The sequence below is a fragment of the Littorina saxatilis genome, linkage group LG17 (genome assembly GCF_037325665.1).
Source record: "Littorina saxatilis isolate snail1 linkage group LG17, US_GU_Lsax_2.0, whole genome shotgun sequence".
Taxonomy (NCBI): Eukaryota; Metazoa; Mollusca; class Gastropoda; order Littorinimorpha; family Littorinidae; genus Littorina; species Littorina saxatilis.
Window position 1 is genome coordinate 19,296,189 of NC_090261.1, and position 21,231 is coordinate 19,317,419.

A 21,231-nucleotide genomic window follows, 5' to 3' on the forward strand; every position below is an offset into this window, starting at 1 on the left:
TCATGTTTCATTTGTGACGCTCCTGCCCGTGCATTTATAAAACAGGTTAAAGGACATTCTGGCTATTATGGGTGCGAAAAGTGTAAGCAAAAAGGGTCGTGGGAAGGTAGAGTTGTTTTTACTAGTATTGATGCTCCAAAACGGGAAAATGAAGATTTCCGTGTTCGTGCAGAACTTCGAGATACTAATCATCAGATAGGCGTGTCACCTCTTCTGGGTTTATCTCTTGGAATGGTATCCCAGTTCCCTTTAGATTACATGCATTTAGTGTGCTTGGGAGTTGTAAAAAGGCTTCTTAGCTACTTGATAAAAAGTCCTGTTCAGAAAGGGTTGAGACTAGGGTCAGCCGTCATTGTTGAGATTTCACAGTGTTTAAAGTCTATCAGGGAATATGTGCCCAGAGAATTTAACAGGAAGTGTCGTTCTTTAGATGAGCTAGATAGATGGAAAGCAACCGAATTCCGTCAGTTTATGCTTTACAGTGGTGTTGTTGCCATGAAAGGACGTTTGAAAGATGTTTTATACAAGCACTTTCTTTTGTTGTATGTTGCCATGTATATTCTTGCAACTCCAAGTTTTGTACGCAGTGTCCAGTGGGTTAATTATGCTAAAGACTTGCTGCGTTTATTTGTAACTCAAGCTGGTGGGTTGTATGGCAGAGAGTTTCTTTCTTACAATGTCCACAACTTGGTTCACCTTGCAGACGATGTACTCGCATATGGTAATCTTGACAGTTTTTCAGCTTTCCCGTTTGAAAATTATCTGGGTGCCTTAAAACGATTATCTGCTTCAGGCAGTCGTCCACTGGAGCAGATTGTGCGAAGATTGTTTGAGGGTCAATACGCCGGTTTAAGCCAGAAAAGAGGGAAAACCCACAAGGAAAATACCCCACTAGGGGAGCACTTTCGTGGGCCATTGGCATTGGAAGGGAACTACCAGAATGTTCGTCAGTTTCGTCAAATACATTTTAACGGTTCCTTTTATGCCGATTCTAAAGGGGATAATTGTGTCTTGATAGAAGATGCTTACTTTTTGTTACAAAACATATTGAAACAGGATGGTGTTGCTGATGAACATTTGGTAGTAGTCCAACGTTTCCATCATGTGTCAGATTTTTTTGATCACCCCATGAAATCTTCTGATTTAGGAATTGTCAAAGTCTCTTTGCGTGATCTATCAAGGCGGATTCAAACATTCAAACTGTCTGATGTAACTTGCAAGTGCTTTATGCTGCCGTACAAAGATACATTTGTACTCATTCCCTTGGCTCATTAAGAGTATTTTTCAAGAGCTGAACGTTGACAATCCAGACAGTATAGCTATCACTATGTGATATTAACAAGTTCGAAGGCCCATTTGAACATACAGAATAATAATACGTTCCTTCACTGCCCTGCTCTCTTTGCCATTGGTGTAGAAAAGAGGGAAAACCCACTGGTATTCGTCTGCAAGGTGAACCAAGCTGGTACTCTCGCAAATTGCCATTACATTGAACATCTTGGTTGTTTGTGGGTTTACGATTTTGTCTTATACATATTTGTTTTCTGTGATGTGATGTGGTTTTGAAATGATTGATTTGATTCAATAGTGAAATGTTTGAAATGCTCATTTGTGTTGTGTTTCTTGTTTTGAGTGCGTGTTGTCATCCCGCATGTGTGTGCGCGATAGCGTGTGACAATGTGAGAGTGCATGAAAGGGTACATCCTGTGCATGGAAAATCCAATACCAGACCACAAAGGCAGCTAACATCATGTTCTGTGCATAATATTAATATTGGAAATAAAACTAATATTCCAGCTAGGATTACACACTGTTTGGTTATCACATGGTAATATACATTAATTTTCTCATTAAAAAAAACCCAGCTGCATGAAAGCATCTCCGAGCAAAAAAACCACACAAACACAAACAAATTAACCCCATTTCAAAGATGGCTGCTTAAAACGAATTGTGCGATACACTTATAAATAGCACGGCTGAACTTGGCTTGATCAGATCTAATTCGAGTTTGTTTAGAATTGCTGGCTTTTTAAACTATTTTTGCAGGCTGGTATCATGATGTGGCAGTGCTTATTTGAATGTTAAATTGCTTGTTTTTACACAAAAAAAATAGATTTTCAAGATGGCGTTTGAATTCAAGAGGTATGTCCTGTGCGAGTTTGCTGATGCTGATCCCAATGACGATCAGCAAACCATCCGCTCTTTGGCGGTTATTCCCAGTGCCTGGGTTGAAATGGGGCAACTGGAAATAGGCCATTTTTCCGACATTTCGGACCTGAAAGGGGTCACTGTAGGAGTCTGGTGGCCGACAATGAAAATTGTCCCAGAGGACTTCATCATCAAGACAAAGTCTCCCAACAAAGCCACGTGGACCAGGCTTTCAGCCAAAATTGTGGCACACAGCAGTAAGTAGTTGCATGTTATTTATTTATCACCTTAAAATAATTGATTTCCACTAAAGCTGCTTGTAATTTCATTTGCCAGGTGATGGGAGACAAACTAAATTTTAAAATGAGACTTTTCACAAGCTGTGGGTTGACTGTCCAAATTTGCGGCTAAATTGGTCCAATCATGGTCCATGACTAATGAAGTGTTTAGAGGACTAATCCTTTACGCGTGACCACTATGTGGTTAGGCGTCGGCCTTGAGAGTGGGAAGTTGTGGGTTCGCATCGCGGCCGAGTCACACCAAAGACTTAACAAAATGGTAATGGCACCTGGCCTATCGGGCGCCTGACATATCGGAAACCGTGCTACTGATAGGACACGTTGGACCGGTGTCAGTATAATATGACTATTCATTAATCAGTCTTCTCTGATGCCGTCCTGCCATTGCGTGCGTGTTCAAAAGGGATGCAAAAACTCTTGTACATGTGTGCAGGTTCCTACAAAAAGGTTAAGCAGGCCTCGATGAGCATTGAGACCGACGTCGAGGTGTCTGCGTCAGAAGCTGATCGCACCTGTGGCAGAGGAATGCGACAAAAAAACCAAAAGCGGTATTTTTTAGAATTTTATGAATCATAATTATTGGTTTGTTTTTGATGAATATTTATTCATTTAACTGGAGGTATTTTTCATAAATATTTCAGAGCATGAAAACAGTTATTAATACCATTCGAAAGGGAGGCTGGCGCAGTCTGTTTTGTTATGAGTATGTCATTGACTAGCTTGCCGTTCAGACATTAAAGTTGAACAAATTTGAGTAAATATTTTTTTTTATTTGTTTCCCAATTTTAGGTCCCATTTTTCATCCAGCGATGAGAGTGAATTTGAGGATTTGCCTGGCAGTGACGTGTCGCTGACAACCCCCTCGGCTTCAGTGCCGCAACCGCCCTCCAAAAAGCCATGCAGGATGCCGGTGAGGGTGAATGTTAGGCAGCTAGAAACAATTGATGCAGGTGTGCTGCGTCAGTTTTCCGTCTCCTCGCCTGTCGCAAGTTCCTCGCCTGTCGCAAGTTCCTCGCCTGTCGCGAGTTCCTCGACTGCCAATGCGAGTTCCCGTGCTCGACAGCAGCCTATATATGCTGTGCGTGACAACAAGGTCACCAACATCAATGCACTCGTGCAGAGACCACAGCAGGGTATGTTTGATTGATTTTCTTTGTTATATAGGTTATGAAAGAAATGAAACATTTGTTCCTTCATAGATATCCATTCCATCCTATCAAATAGTATTTTTTCCTCCCTCATGCCTACATTATTGTTTCATTTACCGTCACATTTATTATTGTTGTCTTCCTCGCAAACTGGTCATATGTAAATGCTTTTTAAAAAGAAGAGTTTAGGTATTGCTTGACCTGTGACACTTTAAAAAAAAATCAATCAAACTGATTCAAAGTAATTTATTATTACAATTATTTTGTTCTACCATATGTGATTTTTTTAATTCCTTGGTGTTTTCGTATATTTTATTTGATATTTTTTGCTTTCTGTCCTATAGATTATTTGATGTTAAAACTATGTAAGTATTCCTAATATACATGTTATGATGTTAAACTTATTTTTTTTACATATATTCTAGAGGTGTACCGAGTGATTTTTTCTATGCTGGAAAAAGTTATGGAAAAACAGGACGCTATTTATGACCTGGTCGCCAACAGCCAGGAGCAGGCCTCCCGCAGACAGGAAGGAGCCAGGGCATCTCTTCCTCGAGGGTTTTCTTACCCTTTGGATACCCTCGAGGAAATCAATCGGTTGGAAACCAGCCTTGGTGACGAGTCTGTGAGGACTTCCATGGTTAGTGTTTTGAATACACACACTTTTTTTCTATATTTGGTGTTACATTCATACACTACTCAGGGGTGGGCTTTATTCTGAAGCTGCAATTCTAAGTAATCCGATTTCCTAAATCAAAGAAAAAAATCAATGCAATATTCAGGCTTTATAAACACTTAATTTTAACAAATCATTTTTTTTGTAATTAAAAATATAATCTTCTTTAAAATAACCAGGGTTTAAACTGTTTAAGTTTAAATAATATTTGTTTTCATTTTCTTTTAACCAGATTTTATTTGTCCCAGATAAGTTACCTGGCCACTGTGGGTGGCAAATCGAAAGAGGAATTGCTCCGCCACATCCTGAAAAAGGTGTTCAAGGGCTCTGTGGCGGTCCAGTTCAACCTCACTGGTGGGGGCAAGCTGGCAAAGCAGTCCTTCAAAAAACTTCATTTGTATGAAGTTGTGTATGGTAAGCAGAATTATATAGTTGTTTAAAAAAAAGTGTATCCAATATACTTGCTTGTGTAAATAAATCTGTTTAAAATTACGACTGACCATCTGAAAAAAGTTTCTAAAGGCAAAGTTGCTATTGAATGAAACACTTGTAAAATGTATAGTGATCTTTGCTTCTCTGTAATGAACTCCTATCTGCAACACAGTTGATATTGTACTCATGTTCCTCTTCATTTTAATTTCCAGCTGCAGTGAAGTCCAAATATAAGGAGGGGGCCAGTGACAGCGAGCTGGATAAAATCTTGGGCCGCACGCTGCAAGATGCACGGGACTGGGAGGGGAAAAGGAAGACAACCACCCCAGTCCGGGTGCAAGTTGCAGAGCAGATGGAATTAGTGTTAGAAAATTCCAGTGATGAAAATTAGTGTGTGTGTGTGCGTGAATATGTATTTGCTGTGTGCATATGATTTGTTTGTTTGTTTTTCTCCTCTAGATATGTTCATGACTGTGTGGGTGATTTTTGTGACTATTTTTGTTTTATTTTCACTACATGTACTTGGTTTTTGAATTTCTTAAATATGACTATGCATAAAATGAAGGAAAAGAAAATATATATAAGAGGCAATAAGCCCAAATGTGGAAGACTACTGGGTGTAGAGGTAATTTTAAAATCACTCATCCTTATGCTTCCTCATTTGGCACTGAGTCCCAAAGTTTGTTCCAGGATTATGTGTTATGCAATCATTTTAACACTCGATCGCTGTAATCCCTGATCCCACTCGTTTCCCATCTGAATTCCCCTCGCTTCCCCCCCTGATCCCACTCGTTTCCCATCTGAATTCCCCTCGCTTCCCCCCCTGATCCCACTTGTTTCCCACCTGAATTCCACTCGCTTCCCACCCTGATCCCACTTGTTTCCCACCTGAATTCCACTCGCTTCCCACCCTGATCCCACTGGCTTCCCACCCTGATCCCACTCGCTTCCCCCCCTGATCCCACTCGCTTCCCACTCGTTTCCCATCCCACTCGTTTCCCACCCTGATCCCACTCGTTTCCCACCCTGATCCCACTCGCTTCCCACCCGGATCCCTCTCTGATCCCTCTCGTTTCCCACTCGTTTCTCACCCTGATCCCACCCTGATCCCACTCGTTTCCCACCCTGATCTCACTCGTTTCCCACCCTGATCCCACTCGTTTCCCATCCCACTCGTTTCCCACTCGTGTTCCACCCTGATCCCACTTGTTTCCCACCTGAATCCCACCCTGATCCCACTAGCTTCCCACTTAAATCACACTCGTTTTCCACTCGTGTCCCACCCGTTTCCCACTGGTGTCCCTCTGGTGTCCCATTTACTTCCCACTCGGCTCCCACTGGAAGTCGTAATCAAATCCCACATGGAGCCCATGTGGGATTTCCCACAACGTCACCATGCGGGATCCCACTTGGGGCCCACATGGGGTCCGTGTGGGAAGGTTACTTGGGTAAATATCTGAAAATTGTAAAAAAAAATGTTTTTTTATAAAACGATCCAAATTTACGTTCATCTTATTCTCCATCATTTTCTGATTCCAAAAACATATAAATATGTTATATTTGGATTAAAAACAAGCTCTGAAAATTAAAAATATAAAAAATTATGATCAAAATTAAATTTTCGAAATCAATTTAAAAACACTTTCATCTTATTCCTTGTCGGTTCCTGATTCCAAAAACATATAGATATGATATGTTTGGATTGAAAACACGCTCAGAAAGTTAAAACGAAGAGAGGTACAGAAAAGCGTGCTATCCTTCTCAGCGCAACTACTACCCCGCTCTTCTTGTCAATTTCACTGCCTTTGCCATGAGCGGTGGACTGACGATGCTACGAGTATACGGTCTTGCTGCGTTGCATTGCGTTCAGTTTCATTCTGTGAGTTCGACAGCTACTTGACTTAATGTTGTATTTTCGCCTTACGCGACTTGTTTTCACTTTTGGCAGCGTTCACTCTAAATGTGCCGCCTAAAACGGACTCGTTTCTGTCCACAGCCAAAGCTTTTATCACACACAAATTGCTATATATGACAGCTAAGTCCGTATTTGTTACATTTTAGAAGTGTTGACCCCGAGTTTCTGCTGCAAACAAAAAATAATAGCAACATTTCAAAGTATGTGCGAGTCCCCTAATATGGACCACCTTCAACAAATCGAAGAAAATAAAAACTAAAGGATATTTTCATTAATTCATTAAGAAGCTTGCTGTAAATAATCTATAACTAGGCCTCGAGATTAAACAAAAATATAACAAAAAGTCTTCTGTTCGTGGAAGTTGATAATTTCACTTATTTTCACTCTGTTTTTGATAAGCTTCTTTAGTTTCCTGGCGTGCTTCAAATAATGGTCTGATCAACCCGAAACAGATAAATATAAAGCATATTCTAATTAGTCTGACTTGTACACTAAGTTGTATCATGTTATTTTGAAGTATAAGGGGCTTTTTACAGTGATTCGTGAAGGTCGCTTCACTGGTCCATATTAGGCGCCCAGGCTCCTAATATGGACCATTTGTGATTTTTTCTGTATTTAATTTTTGCTGAATGTCTATCAAAGCTATTTCACTCTAATTAGGCCTAACGGTTAACCTAAGAGAGAAGGACTACCAAACACAAAATGAAACTTCTTCGCAAGAAAACAAGCTAGTTATCAGCATGAAACAAAAAGTGGTCCATATTAGGAGCCCTTCCCCTACATTGATCCAATGTTCTTCCCGAATATCTTTTTGTTTTTTCATGTGTTTGTCTATCTGTCCGTCTGTGAGACAAAAGTCTGTCTGTTCACCAATCAGCATTTTATTTAGTTATTATGTTTTGTATATAAAAAAGATAATTACTTCGAAAAAAAGACATTGATCCTCTCTCTCTCTCTCTCATTTTCTCTCTCTCTCTCCACACAAGAATCCGTGTGTGAGCGCGAGCGTACGTTTGTGTGTGTGTTTGTGTGAGAGAGAGAGAGAGAGAGAGAGAGAGAGAGAGAGAGAGAGAGAGAGAGAGAGAGAGAGAGAGAGAGAGAGAGCTGAGTGTGTGTGTGGATGTGTTTGCAGAGATGGTTATGCTTATTTCTTCTGTAAATTATATCCCCTTGTCAAAAGGGCTTTTAAAGCTGAGGACAATAAACTCTCAAAGCGTCAAAGCGTCTCTCCACAACCCCTCGCCCTTTCTCTCTCTCTCATTCTCTCTCCCCCCTCTCTCTCTCCACAACCCCCCGCCCTTTCTCTCTCTCTCATTCTCTCACCCCCCTCTCTCTCTCCACAACCCCCCGCCCTTTCTCTCTCTCTCATTCTCTCTCCCCCCTCTCTCTCTCCACAACCCCCCGCCCTTTCTCTCTCTCTCATTCCCTCTCCCCCCTCTCTCTCTCCACAACCCCCCGCCCTTTCTCTCTCTCTCATTCTCTCTCCCCCCTCTCTCTCTCCACAACCCCTCGCCCTTTCTCTCTCTCTCATTCTCTCTCCCCCCTCTCTCTCTCCACAACCCCCCGCCCTTTCTCTCTCTCTCACTCGCCGGCGCTATTTCCGTTTCTTTTTTCCTTTGGATTTGGATTTAACTTTCGGTCTCTTCTTTGCCTTCGGTTTTTTTTTCTTTTTCTTTTTCTTCGCTTTGTCTTTGCCTTTCTTCTTGCCTTTCTTGCCTTTATCTTTCTTGTCCTTTTTTTTCTTTTTGTCCTTCTTGTCCTTCTTGTCCTTTTTGTCTTTTTTGTCTTTCTTGTCCTTTTTGTCTTTCTTGTCCTTTTTGTCTTTCTTCTTGTCATCCGTTTTGTCTTTCTTTCCTCGTTTGTCGTCTCCTCCACCTCGACCATCTCCCCCTTCGTCACCCCCGCCCCCACCTCCACCCCCGCCTTCACTCCCACCCCCACCCCCACCGGCAGGTCCGTTGTCGTCGCGGCCGGCGTTGTGCCAGCCCTCATTGCCGGCGTCACCACCATCACCACCACCGCTGCCATCGTCGGATTCACCTTGGAGAGAGGATGATGAGAAATGAGTGAGCAACAGAGACAGAAATGATGATGGTGATGATAAGAGACAGAGACCGGGAGACAAACAGATTGAGTGAGACAGACAGAAACGGACAGATTGAGACTGAGGGAGAATCAGAGAGAGAGAGAGAGAGAGAGAAAGAGAGAGAGAGAGCGACCGACAGACAGACAGACACAGAGACAGACACAGAGACAGACACAGAGATAGAGAGATCCCTGCGCCTTGAGTCCGAGTCTGGAGATACACGCGCGATATAAGACTTCATATAATAATAAAGAGAAACTGAGAGAGACAGACAAACACAAGGAGAAATCAAATAAAACCAAATCAAATCATTTCAAATTTTATTTTACGAGGGTTGTGGCATAAGCATTACAAACGAGCATTTTACCAACAAGCCCTCTCGCCCAGAGAGGGACAACTTTAAGCACATATATACACGGACAGAGATGATGATGATGATGAAGAGGATGATGATGATGGAACTTTATTTTACAAGGATAGAGGTTTAAGGCTACGCCTTTTCTTACTACCTGTCCTTACATCCGAATAATACGGAGAGAGAGAAAGAGAGAGAGAGAGAGAGAGAGAGAGAGAGAGAGAGAGCGAGAGAGAGAATTGAATTGAATTGAATTGAATTGAATTGAATTGAACTTGATTTAACAAGGATTAAGATTTAAGGCTACGCCTTTTCTTACAATCTGTCCTTGGGACGCACAGATACACAATGATACAATTAAAAAGTTAAAAAGTTTACCAACAAAAGGAGGTCAGAAAACTTCAGCACGTGCACGTGATGATAAAGATGAGAGAGAGAGAGATCAAATCAAATCAAATCAAATCAAATTTTATTTTACGAGGGTTGTGGCATAAGCAATATAAACGAGCTTCTTTTCAACCAGCCCTCGCCCAGAGAGGGAGAGAGAGAGAGAGAGAGAGAGAGAGAGAGAGAGAGAGAGAGAGAGAGAGAGAGAGAGAACAAGAACAAGAACAAGAACAATTCTTTATTTAACGAGAGTAATAGAGTAAACAGTGATCTGCTTTTTTACATCTGGCCCTCGCCCTATAGAGGGACTAGTCTAAAATAAGCAAGTAAAGAAAACTACTGCTACATGATTATAATAAAATGAAAGTAAGAACATATCATCAATTTACATACAATACATTGCTTAAATGAAAAATGTAAGTTCATTTGACATGAGTTAAGAATTATAGAGTAGATTGCACTGACGCAACAAAGCTGTAAATGCCATGCCCATTGACATACACTGCATTCGAAAAAATCAGAAAAAAATGTAAGTTCATTTGACATGAGTTAAGAATTATAGAGTAGATTGCACTGACGCAACAAAGCTGTAAATGCCATGCCCATTGACATACACGGCATTCGAAAAAATCAGAATTTAAAAAAAAAAAAAATATATAGAGGTTACAACACGAGTGTTTTTTTTATATGGCTTGTATTTCAGTCAAGACCCAGCGGATGTATATTATTATTATTATTATGATCATTTTTATGCGCCTAATCTAGATATAGCCCTAGGCGCTTACATATTAATTTCTGCCGTTTGAAATGGAATTTTTTACAGACAGACAGACAAACAGACATTTTTTACACACAATATATAATGCATTCACATCGGCCAGTGAAGCTCAGTAGCCTATTAGGCGAGCATTCACCTTTCACGGCCTTTATTCCAAGTCAAACGGGTATTTGGTGGACATTTTTATCTATGCCGATACAATTTTGCCAGGAAAGACCCTTTTGTCAATCGTGGGATCTTTAACGTGCACACCCCAATGTAGTGTACACGAAGGGACCTCGGTTTTTCGTCTCATCCGAAAGACTAGCACTTGAACCCACCACCTAGGTTAGGAAAGGGGGGAGAAAATTGCGGCCTGACCCAGGGTCGAACACGCAACCTCTCGCTTCCGAGCGCAAGTGCGTTACCACTCGGCCACCCAGTCCCCATATCAAGGGACTCACGAGCCTCTGGAGCCTCTGGCGAGTGAGTCCCTTTGATATTCCCGCTGGGTCTTGACTGAAATACAAGCCATATACAAAATCACGAGTGTTGTAAACTGTATATCCCATGAAGATCCAAAAGACAACGTGTGACGGAAACATCAAGCTTTAGTTGTCTGTTCAGATGAGGCACCTCTGCACATACATTATTCTATACATTAGTCTGTTGATCTATGTCAAGTCGGTGCATAATGGTGGCTTGGTTGTCCCCGTCAGCTGAAAGCCTCTTACACGGATTTGACTGAATACCTAGTGGTTATACACGCATCTCCTGAGATCTTGGACACCTTCATCGTCTATAAGGGCCTACTGCACCATACAGTAAGATCTACTTTTGTGTGGGGTGTCTCAAGTGTGTCGTGCTTTCGTCACACGCATTTTAATTTCTGTTGGTAAATTCCAGTGTAGCGTTAAGCTGAACAGTGATGATCTTTCAGAGAGACCTCATTTGAACTCGGAGAAAGGACTGTGCTCTTCGTTATTTGCGATTCGAAACCTCCAGTCGAGCTTCGACGGATTGACTGTGCGGAGTGACTCCCCTTGAATTGACTACCCCCCGAAGGACTCTACGGTTAGCACATTTTCAAAATAAATGTGGCATATTTCTCGTGTAGATTGAGTAGATTGAGAGAGAGAGAGAGAGAGAGAGAGAGAGAGAGAGAGAGAGAGAGAGAGAGAGAGAGAGAGAGAGAGAGAGAGAACAATAACAAGAACAAATCTTTAATTGTCTCAGGCCACAGCCCTTTACAATAGTGGTTAAAAATCAGCAATATTATCTGCACAGTTATAAATAAGTAAAAAAAAAGTTAAAAAATATATTAAAACCCGTGTCATTGATGACATATCACTGAATCCGATTAATAAGGGGTATTGTACAAGTTGGCTATTGCTACCCAAAGAAGCGGAGCTAAAAGCCGAAATCTATCAAAACAAGAATACAGAGTTATCTCCCATATGCTTTACGCTAGTGTTTCTGATAAAAGACGTAAGACAAACGTGATTGTAGAATGGCCGACTTTGACAGTGATCTCCGTTCTGTTCTTCACAGTTATGATAAAGACATCGTCAAAACAAGTCGAAATTTTGAGACTGCTGTGGGAAGGAGGCCGTGATATTGTTGCAACACTCCCAACTGGTTACGGAAAAAAGTATCGTCTGCCATTTTGTTATGATCACGTGACAAAGTTGATTATCACGTGACGCTTTTGCCATATTTAGAGTTGTTTGCACAGTAAATACATCCGCGAAAGATAGCTCGCTTGAAAGTGTCTTACATAACAATTCCTTTCTAAATTTAAAAATTACACAACACCATGAAACATTATTATTGACGATCGCGAATCTGCTTATATAAATAACACATTACGAAAAGCTCTAAATATGTAAAAAACATCGATTTCCTCTCCAGAGAAGAAAAACAAAGGCATCCTGTCAGGGATAAATGAGACCCGAAGGGAAGTAACTCATCATAGTTTTGACCTGAGTTCAGGATGATTCGCTGATTGACTTTCAGCTCGGAAGTCGATCTGCGCATGCGCGCACACCATATCCGTATACACACGCGAACGTCATTTCCAATTGGTTGAACGTCTCAAACAGCGATATTTCTCTCAACTCTGCCTCTAAAAGATAAATTCGGCAGGAATCCATCATGCAAGAGGCAGAGGAAGTTATAACTTGCGGCAGATCGAGCAGCGAAGAAGAATAAGCGAGCAATCGGTGTGAATGTTGAGTCCGCGATGCCTGAATAATAGGTAGGACGTCGACAGGCCTTGTTTATCTCACTTAAACTACTCACTTATCGCTCCCCCCCCCCCCCGCCGCAAATCAAGAGCACACGATAATCCCAAAGAAATGACACTCCTCTTTCTCTCCCTGTTATTACTTACAGTTATACTCACACACCTGCGCGCGCACACACTCACATACACCTGACACACACGCAATCACTCTCGTGCGCACATACATCACACATAGCCAAGTCATGTATTGATTTTGGGCAAATAACGTGGGCAGTTTATTCAAGAGAATACCATCTGACAATGAGAGATATCATTGTGCAGTGATAAGTCCACGACAAAAAACAACAAACATTTGGTTACACTAACAACAAACACAAGGAGCCCTCACTCAAAAATTTAACACCGTGAATAATGATTACATAACAAGGTTCGAGTCGCTTCATGCACAACCTCACTTCAAGTGAAGGCACAAACAGGCATGCATTTGCCTCAAAATTAAAAACATCATGCAACGGATTGCTAACAAAATACAACGGTGGATGCCGGGGATGGATGGGGGGTAAGAAATAGTTGGCATATGCCCGCTGCGCCGCGCTGGTAAGGACTGACCACAATAAATTTTAAGGGGCTTATTGTCCGTCAGGTCTTAATTGCCTATATTGGACATGAATTGGTTTATACGATTCGAGTTTTACGCCCTCACGGCTTTTTGATGTTTGCGTGTTTAGGTGGTATCAGCCATCTGCACTTATGGTAGAATGACCAAGATCTTTTACGTGCCATTGTGGTGACACGGGGGTGGGAGATGGATACCGTCTCTGGGTCTGCACATAAAGTTGACCCGTGTCCGTCCCGGCCCGGATTCGAACCAGCGACCTCTCGATCACAAGTCCAGTGCTCTACCACCTGAGCTACCCGGGCCCCCTGACCACAATGTGTTGCTCTCCCGTTCTTATAGACCCCCGCTGATGCATCACACGTGCAAGCCCCCCGGCAACATGGACATTGCGGCTGGGCTCTTCTCCTTGACTTTCACAAGTCCTCCTCTCCCCTCTCTTTCTAATTACGGGCCCAAGTGTTGATATCCTGCTTTACTACCCTCTCTTCCCTACCTGCCAACACTGATCCCTTTAGGCCTACCTCAAGTATCTAACATCCTCCTCCTCCACCCACGGCTAATCTGTCTCGTTTAAATAGAGTTTATCTGACGCTGTCCGCTCTATCTCTATCTCTAAACTCACACTTAAACTACTCACTTATCGCTCCCCCCCCCCCCCCCGCGCAAATCAAGAGCACACGATAATCCCAAAGAAATGACACTCCTCTTTCTCTCCCTCTTATTACTAACAGTTATACTCACACACCTGCGCGCGCACACACTCACATACACCTGACACACACGCAATCACTCTCGTGCGCACATACATCACACATAGCCAAGTCATGTATTGATTTTGGGCAAATAACAAGGGCAGTTTATTCAAGAGAATACCATCTGACAATGAGAGATATCATTGTGCAGTGACAAGTCCCAAATTAGAGGTACTACTCGTTATTCAGCCCAACTAAAGACAGTATACTAGGTTAGAGGTGGGAGGTTTAGGATTGTTGTGATGTTATACATGAAGGAGTTGCCTGGGCTACATGTGATCTGTAAGATGATCTTTTGTGGCAGCTGGTCTAAGTAGCCTAAGTACGCGTTGCTTTTCCAATCACCCATCACCTTGACAATTTCCCCCGGCACACTCAACGCCCACGCGGCACCACCCCGCCGAAAGCTGTGGCTGGAGAAGTTTCCCCCAGCAACAGCGGTAGTCAAGCGCAGTTTCTTATTAAAGTCTGATCCTTTCATCGGGAAGACCTGCGCCTTGGGGTCCATCGGCCCCAACAAAGGTAACACAGCGGTCACGGCAGACACTGGACACAAGGGATGGAGTGACATTGCCGGGAGCTTAATTTCAACAGAGCGCTCTTTACGCTGAATCGTTTTGCTCCATTGGAGCGTTATTGACATGCCCGTACCCAGAATAACCACCTGGTCTCGTGTGAGCTGCTTACAAGGATCGAAGTTCCCGTTGTCCTGAAACAAGTTCGATCTCCGGAGAACTCCGAAAAAAAAGCACCAAACACGCAGCCCAGAACACAATATCTTGCCTACACTCAAGGTCCAGCTGGCTTTTTATTATGTGTAGTAATTCAGGGGTGATTGGGGTTTTCTTATCAGTGGCACACCCCTTGCATTTTTCGATGCCCTTAAGTGTTGTCTGGACGTACCACGAGTCCCTGAATGGGTGCAGCAAGCCGCTTTCAAGATGAAGAATGCGAATAATGTTGATGTATTGCTTGATGGAGGACGGTTTCAAACGTCGGGCTAGGTACGCTGCGTATTGCGCAACAGTCTGCTCGTTCACAGGCACTGGCATTATGTCCATCTCCCCACAGAAACGTAAATACGAGGTAAGGTGGGTGCGGTAAGTCTTCTTAGTGTTATCAGAAAAAGGCACTTGCTCTGTAATCCAACACTTCTGCCGTCAGTTGCGCCCCTAATGGGGGCTGCTGGTCTGAAAAACAAGGAACAACAGGGCTTGGTCAGACATAATTATGGTCACACAGGTTGATGTCGGGGGGTCTCCCCCGGTGCCAGAATGTCAACAGACGCACTAAGTCTTCGCGCCGTCTGGGCTCATGGAGGCGGGAAATTGTGTCAGCCATGATGTTTACACTACCAGCCACATGTATCGCCGCGATTTTGCAGTTCACTTTTGCACATTCCCACGCCATTTTACGGAGCAGACTGTTCACATACTTATTAGTCGATCTGCCCTTATTAATGATAGCTTTTGCGACAGTACTATCGGTATGAATAATCACTTCTTGTCCGCACCACATCGGAGCCCATCGTGTCACTGCTTGCACCACAGCGCACACTTCTTTATAGTTAATATGTAGCTCCTTTGCTGCCTGCATGTCTTTTTCAAAGATGGTGTACTGCCAGTCACCTTGCCAAAAGGCACCCGCTGCAATATTACATGCATCTACATGAACATGCTGTTTTGCATTGTGAAAATAATATACTGTGCCGTTAAATACATGCATAAAAGAAAGCCACCATTGTACATCCTTATGAAATTCGCCAGATAGTTTCGCTTTGTGTCGCTGCTGCTGAAGGGGTTTAATCGTGTCCAGTATCCGCCGCAGAAAGAATTTTCCTCCTCTGACAGCCTGACAGGCCCAATTAAGGGACCCCGCTATGCTTTGTAGCTGAGTTTTTGTCGCGCGCTTCTTTCCTCGGATCTGGAGGAGTCGCTGCCGCAGTTGCTGCAACTTGTCACTTCCAAGTGACAGGGTGTTGTTTCGCGTGTCGATGTCGACACCGAGAAACGTGATACGTTGAGTAGGCCCCACCACCTTCTTCCAGCTAATGTTGAAACCCAGTTCCCTCAATAATCTAATTAAAGACAGTAACATGTCATTGCACTCTTGTCTGGTAGCTGCTACCAGAAGAAAATCATCAATATACGCTAACACACCTGGCATGCCTTTCCGTGCCATGCATCTGCGAATAGCTTGCGACAGGCGATGGAAGTGTGACGGCCCTACATTGCTGCCAAAAGGCAGCCGACTGTCAAAGAGATAAGTAGGTTTCTTTTCACCTGTGAAATGCCATTTCAGCCCAGTCATACAATAATCGTCCGGACTGATGCATACTGACCGATAGGCGGACTGCAAGTCTACTTTTGCACACCAATACCCTGTCTTCGCTAGGGCGCACGCGTCAGATACGGTTTGAAATTTAGCTGACTCAGGTATAGAATAGTCGTTCATTGCCCTACCTGTGGGTTTGCTAGCGTCATGGATCAACCTGATGCTGCCATCATCCTTGGGAATCGCAGCGATAGCGCTTACCACAGTTGGTTTTCTACTAGCTACAATGTAATAACCTTTTTCTATCTGATCTAATAGCTCTTTTTCCACAGCTTTATGGTGTTCGTTCGATGACCTATGTTTGCTCTACGTCTAGTACGCCTGCCCTACTCTCTTCTGTTACACGGAAACCGTTTCTTATGCCATCTAATAAAAAGGTTTTGTCGTGATCGCCTTCTAGCACCTTGTGCCACATTTGAGATTTAGCATTAATGGAATCACTATTTCCGAGAAATTCGCACTTATTGGAATCTAGCTGAGGGAACGGGCTGTTGAAGGTGGGGCCTACCGTTTTGTCGGCAATTCGCTGCGCTGTGTCCTAGGCTGGGGAGGTGGTAGCTGTCACTTTGTGGTCCTTGCCGGGGTGGCCCATGCCGCAGGTGTCGCAGACGTGGAGGAATCTGCAGAGGGACCCATAGGGACAGTCGCCTTTGTTGGTATACAATAAGCACACTTCCTTCCCGTTGGGTCCCGCTGGTCGCCGGGAACCGCCGCTGGCCGTCGTAGCCTTGCCGCCCTTGTTGTCTTGGACGCCTTGCTGGAGCCGGTCCCGCAGGATCACCGTGGACAGGTGGGGGTTGGGGGTTCCCCACTTGAATCCGCTGGACGACTGGCGCCTTCTGTACTCGTCGTCATACAGAAGCACCGACTGCCACAAGTATCTGGCCCCCAGCTCGCCTATCATCTCTGTGTACCGGAGGTAGGCGGTCGAGTCAAACCCGGGCTTCTCAGCAATCAACCTCGCCATGATGCGTGCGTTTGCCACAATCCAGTGGCAGGGGGAGACTTTGTCAAGTTTTGGTCTCTGGTTGAGTTTTAGGATGACACCTCCCCCGAGTGTCACCTCTTCCTCGGCCGCCATCGACCCCGGCACAAAATCCAGAATGGAAAGATAGGAGGTCTCACCTGTTGGTTGCAGTGACAAGCCGCCTAACAGTCCCTGGAGTGGTTCCACGCTTTTTTCCTCAGTCACCCGCTGGGATAGTGGCCCTCCCCCGCTTCGCTTTTGCAGGGCCGCCACTGCTACTCTCAGCGCTACGTAGTGGCCACGCTTGAGACCCAGGCCCTCCAAATCCTGGGCAGTCACATTACTCAGCACATTGAGGGTGTTCAACTCCTCATCCTGGAGAACTTTAACCACCGTTAAAGGCAGATCTGTCGCCCACGCTCCAAATTCGAAGTCCATATTGCAGTAAGAAATAGTTGGCATATGCCCGCTGCGCCGCGCTGGTAAGGACTGACCACAATGTGTTGCTCTCCCGTTCTTATAGACCCCCGCTGATGCATCACACGTGCAAGCCCCCCGGAAACATGGACATTGCGGCTGGGCTCTTCTCCTTGACTTTCACAAGTCCTCCTCTCCCCTCTCTTTCTAATTACGGGCCCAAGTGTTGATATCCTGCTTTACTACCCTCTCTTCCCTACCTGCCAACACTGATCCCTTTAGGCCTACCTCAAGTATCTAACATCCTCCTCCTCCACCCACGGCTAATCTGTCTCGTTTAAATAGAGTTTATCTGACGCTGTCCGCTCTATCTAAACTCACACATAAACTCCACCCTTACACCCTAAAATACTTCTAATCGAAATTTGGACGCTATCTTCGTCCATCTTCCACTCATGTATCTAATTCGTGGTGCTTTAGATATTTGCTTCGTCGCAAAATCTAACTAAGAAATAGTTGGCATATGCCCGCTGCGCCGCGCTGGTAAGGACTGACCACAATGTGTTGCTCTCCCGTTCTTATAGACCCCCGCTGATGCATCACACGTGCAAGCCCCCCGGAAACATGGACATTGCGGCTGGGCTCTTCTCCTTGACTTTCACAAGTCCTCCTCTCCCCTCTCTTTCTAATTACGGGCCCAAGTGTTGATATCCTGCTTTACTACCCTCTCTTCCCTACCTGCCAACACTGATCCCTTTAGGCCTACCTCAAGTATCTAACATCCTCCTCCTCCACCCACGGCTAATCTGTCTCGTTTAAATAGAGTTTATCTGACGCTGTCCGCTCTATCTAAACTCACACATAAACTCCACCCTTACACCCTAAAATACTTCTAATCGAAATTTGGACGCTATCTTCGTCTATCTTCCACTCATGTATCTAATTCGTGGTGCTTTAGATATTTGCTTCGTCGCAAAATCTAACTTTTCTCATTCAAGGGACGTAACAACTCGTCGCGTTATCGAGTGAATCGATTTTCTGTCGGATTTCATCCCAAATCTGCTTTACTAATGCTGATGGGGTCTATGTCGACCAAAAGAGCGGGATTCCCTGTAGGTGGAGTTCCTGGAGGGGGATTCCCTGTATACAGGGTGGAGTTTTTCAATAAAACTTGCAAACCATACTCGAATTTCTAAGAAATATCAAAAAAGATTGAAAAACATCCAATTTTACCGATGTCGCCAAGCATCACGTGACTTTCAGCGATATCAGCGACACGCTACAGGAACTAAATCCTGTGGTAATCCCCCTCCAGGAACTCCACCTACAGGGAATCCCACTCTTTTAGTCGACATAGAACCCATCAGCTTTACTAATAAGAACTTGATATTCTTTTCCCCCTCTAGATCATTGTACCCCTTGAAATTGTTAGAAAAGCATCCAGTCTATAGAGTTTATTTTGGCAGAAGCCCGACTGACGTCCTACCCATAGCCGCATGAGTTTCGGAAGAAATAAGGATAAACTTCGAAGCGATTTCGGATCAAATCTCGGCCAGTTTTTGTGTGATGGGAACAAGAATAAAGCAGAAACCAGTGCCCGTATGCTTATGGGGGAAGTTCGCGAAAACTCCCGAAGTTTTGAGTGACATCGGAAGAACTTGCCTCACTTTCGTATGCATGGGCCGGAAGAAGGGCTTACTTCGAAGCAAAGCGAGGAAGTAATTGATGGTAGTTTGCGACAACTTCCTACGTTTTGAGCGACATCGGAAGTACATCCTCAATTTCGCATGCATGGGACGGAAAAAGTGCTTACTTTTGAAGCAAGCGAGGAAGTAAATGAGGGTAATTGTACTACAGCGAAACCCAGGAGTAAACACGCTGCTTCCAAAGTTTCTCAGTGCAAAATAGCAGGGCTTTTCTTCGGTTTTTCATATAAAACCGATCTAACGCAAAAGAAAGTCCCAAAGAGAGAAAATAGAAAGAAAAGTCGTATCTCGTGCGTGCATTTCGTGTAAATTTCCCTGAATACAAACCTGAGTTGCCAGCTTTGACTTTTGTTCGTTCTGGGTCATGGCCACCACTCTTAAAATTTCATCCCCGCTTATAGGAGGAGGTGTTTCTATGTAAATGGGCGTCTGTGTGTGAGTGTGTGTTTGTGTGAGAGTGTGCGTGTGCGTGTGTGTGTGTGGGTGTGTGTGTGTGCGTGCGTGCGTGCGTGCGTGTGTAGGTGTGCGTCTGTTCATTCATTCATTCGTTTGCAGTGCACGCGCGCACATGTGTGTGTGTGTGGGGGGAAGGGTGTGTGTTTGTGTGTGTGTGTGTGTGTGAAAGTGTTTGTATGTATTTGTGCGAGTGCCTGTGTGTGCGGGTATAATTGTGCGTTTGTTTGTGTGCGCGTGCGTGTGTGTGTGTGTGTGTGTGTGTGTGTGTGTTCAACGGTGTGTGTGTGTGTGTGCACCCCCGCCCCCCTCACACACACACACACACACACACACACACACACACACACACACACACACACACTATTATGAGCTGATTATTTGCGCCTCGATATTTTATTTATTTTCTTACGTTTTATGTTGTTTGTTGTGATTCACCACACCCGAGTTTCTCGAAATTGAGATAATAAAGTGTTCTATGTCTAACACACATGCACACACGCGCGTAGGATAAAAAATCCAATCTTGACTTTCAACTTTACATAAACATACATCCTGTTCACAATTAACGAGGACAAACATAATTTACTAACACCTAAGTACAACAATTTATCTTTTGTAAAAATTTGGACACACATTTTCCCAAATAATATGAAAGTTACTAATTAAACTTATCTTCCTTTCACTACACCTTATATCTTGATTCCCTCAAAAACTTGAGTTCTGCCTTTTTAAATTGACCAGTAGCCCAAAACTTTCGCTCTAACCAAACAGTTTTACTGATACACAATCATTAAAAAAAAAAGAGCTTTAACATGACCGACTTCGCTTCCACATAAACAAAAAAAGTTTTATTCTCCCCAACATTCTGGTCAACAAAATCATTGTTACAGACAGTCATTCAATTTCAAGACAATCATCACAGCTTTGAACAGACCATTTCGTTCAACCAGTCAAAAACAACAACTATAGTAAAAGCTACAGCGCGATCAACGTTCGCCCATTTACGAACTCACGATGAGATTTGTTTCTTCTGGTCACCAATCCTACCGTTTACAAACGCATGCGCACTAATTGGGATTCCCCCAATTTCCTCGACCTTGACCTCAGGACTCTCGAAGCCACAACTTCGGCGTTTAAGTTAGCTCGTGCATACCGAGTAGCTGGCAACTTTGCTTCCGAAGTTCCCACTTTCAATGTTAATTTCATCATTTATACGACGATATCGCATCTTAAAGGTCCTTACCCATCTAAAAGAAACCTCCAACGCATGCTACAATTGCATGACATTCTGGTTTTAAAGGCAGCTCATTGGGAAATGAGCTCAGACACAATATCGAAGACGTGAAATGCGTCAATCGAGCAACTGTTGTAACTTGGCTACAATGAGACGGTCGGCTACCTTGCACCATAGACACGAACTGTGACATTCTTGTTTAATTTAGGTGAAAAGCTTGAAACAGCGGGGCTCAAAACCGACAGTACGATCATTTACTGACCGAAAAAAACGTGCTCGAATCATTCGGCGGAGATGG

The 21,231-nt window shown here is 43.8% G+C and overlaps 3 protein-coding genes across 7 annotated transcripts in view; 2 read left to right on the plus strand and 1 right to left on the minus strand.

Annotated features, from left to right (window-relative positions):
- The window catches only part of LOC138952783 (pyruvate carboxylase, mitochondrial-like), a 479,047-nt gene that overhangs the window by 379,113 nt on the left and 78,703 nt on the right, over nt 1-21,231 (plus strand). The window lies entirely within an intron of this gene.
- On the plus strand, nt 2,153-5,296 carry LOC138953074 (uncharacterized). Its single transcript, XM_070324850.1, has 5 exons — nt 2,153-2,995; nt 3,237-3,580; nt 4,021-4,235; nt 4,520-4,685; nt 4,916-5,296. The coding sequence occupies exons 1-5, from the start codon at nt 2,853-2,855 to the stop codon at nt 5,092-5,094; spliced, it is 1,047 nt and encodes a 348-aa protein (XP_070180951.1). The 5' UTR covers nt 2,153-2,852; the 3' UTR covers nt 5,095-5,296.
- LOC138952538 (photoreceptor outer segment membrane glycoprotein 2-like) overlaps nt 8,213-21,231 on the minus strand; it is a 40,191-nt gene continuing 27,172 nt past the window's right edge. The window contains exon 7 of the mRNA XM_070324223.1: nt 8,213-8,658. Within this exon, the coding sequence (XP_070180324.1) occupies nt 8,213-8,658 (446 nt within the window). The remainder of the gene's footprint in view (nt 8,659-21,231) is intronic.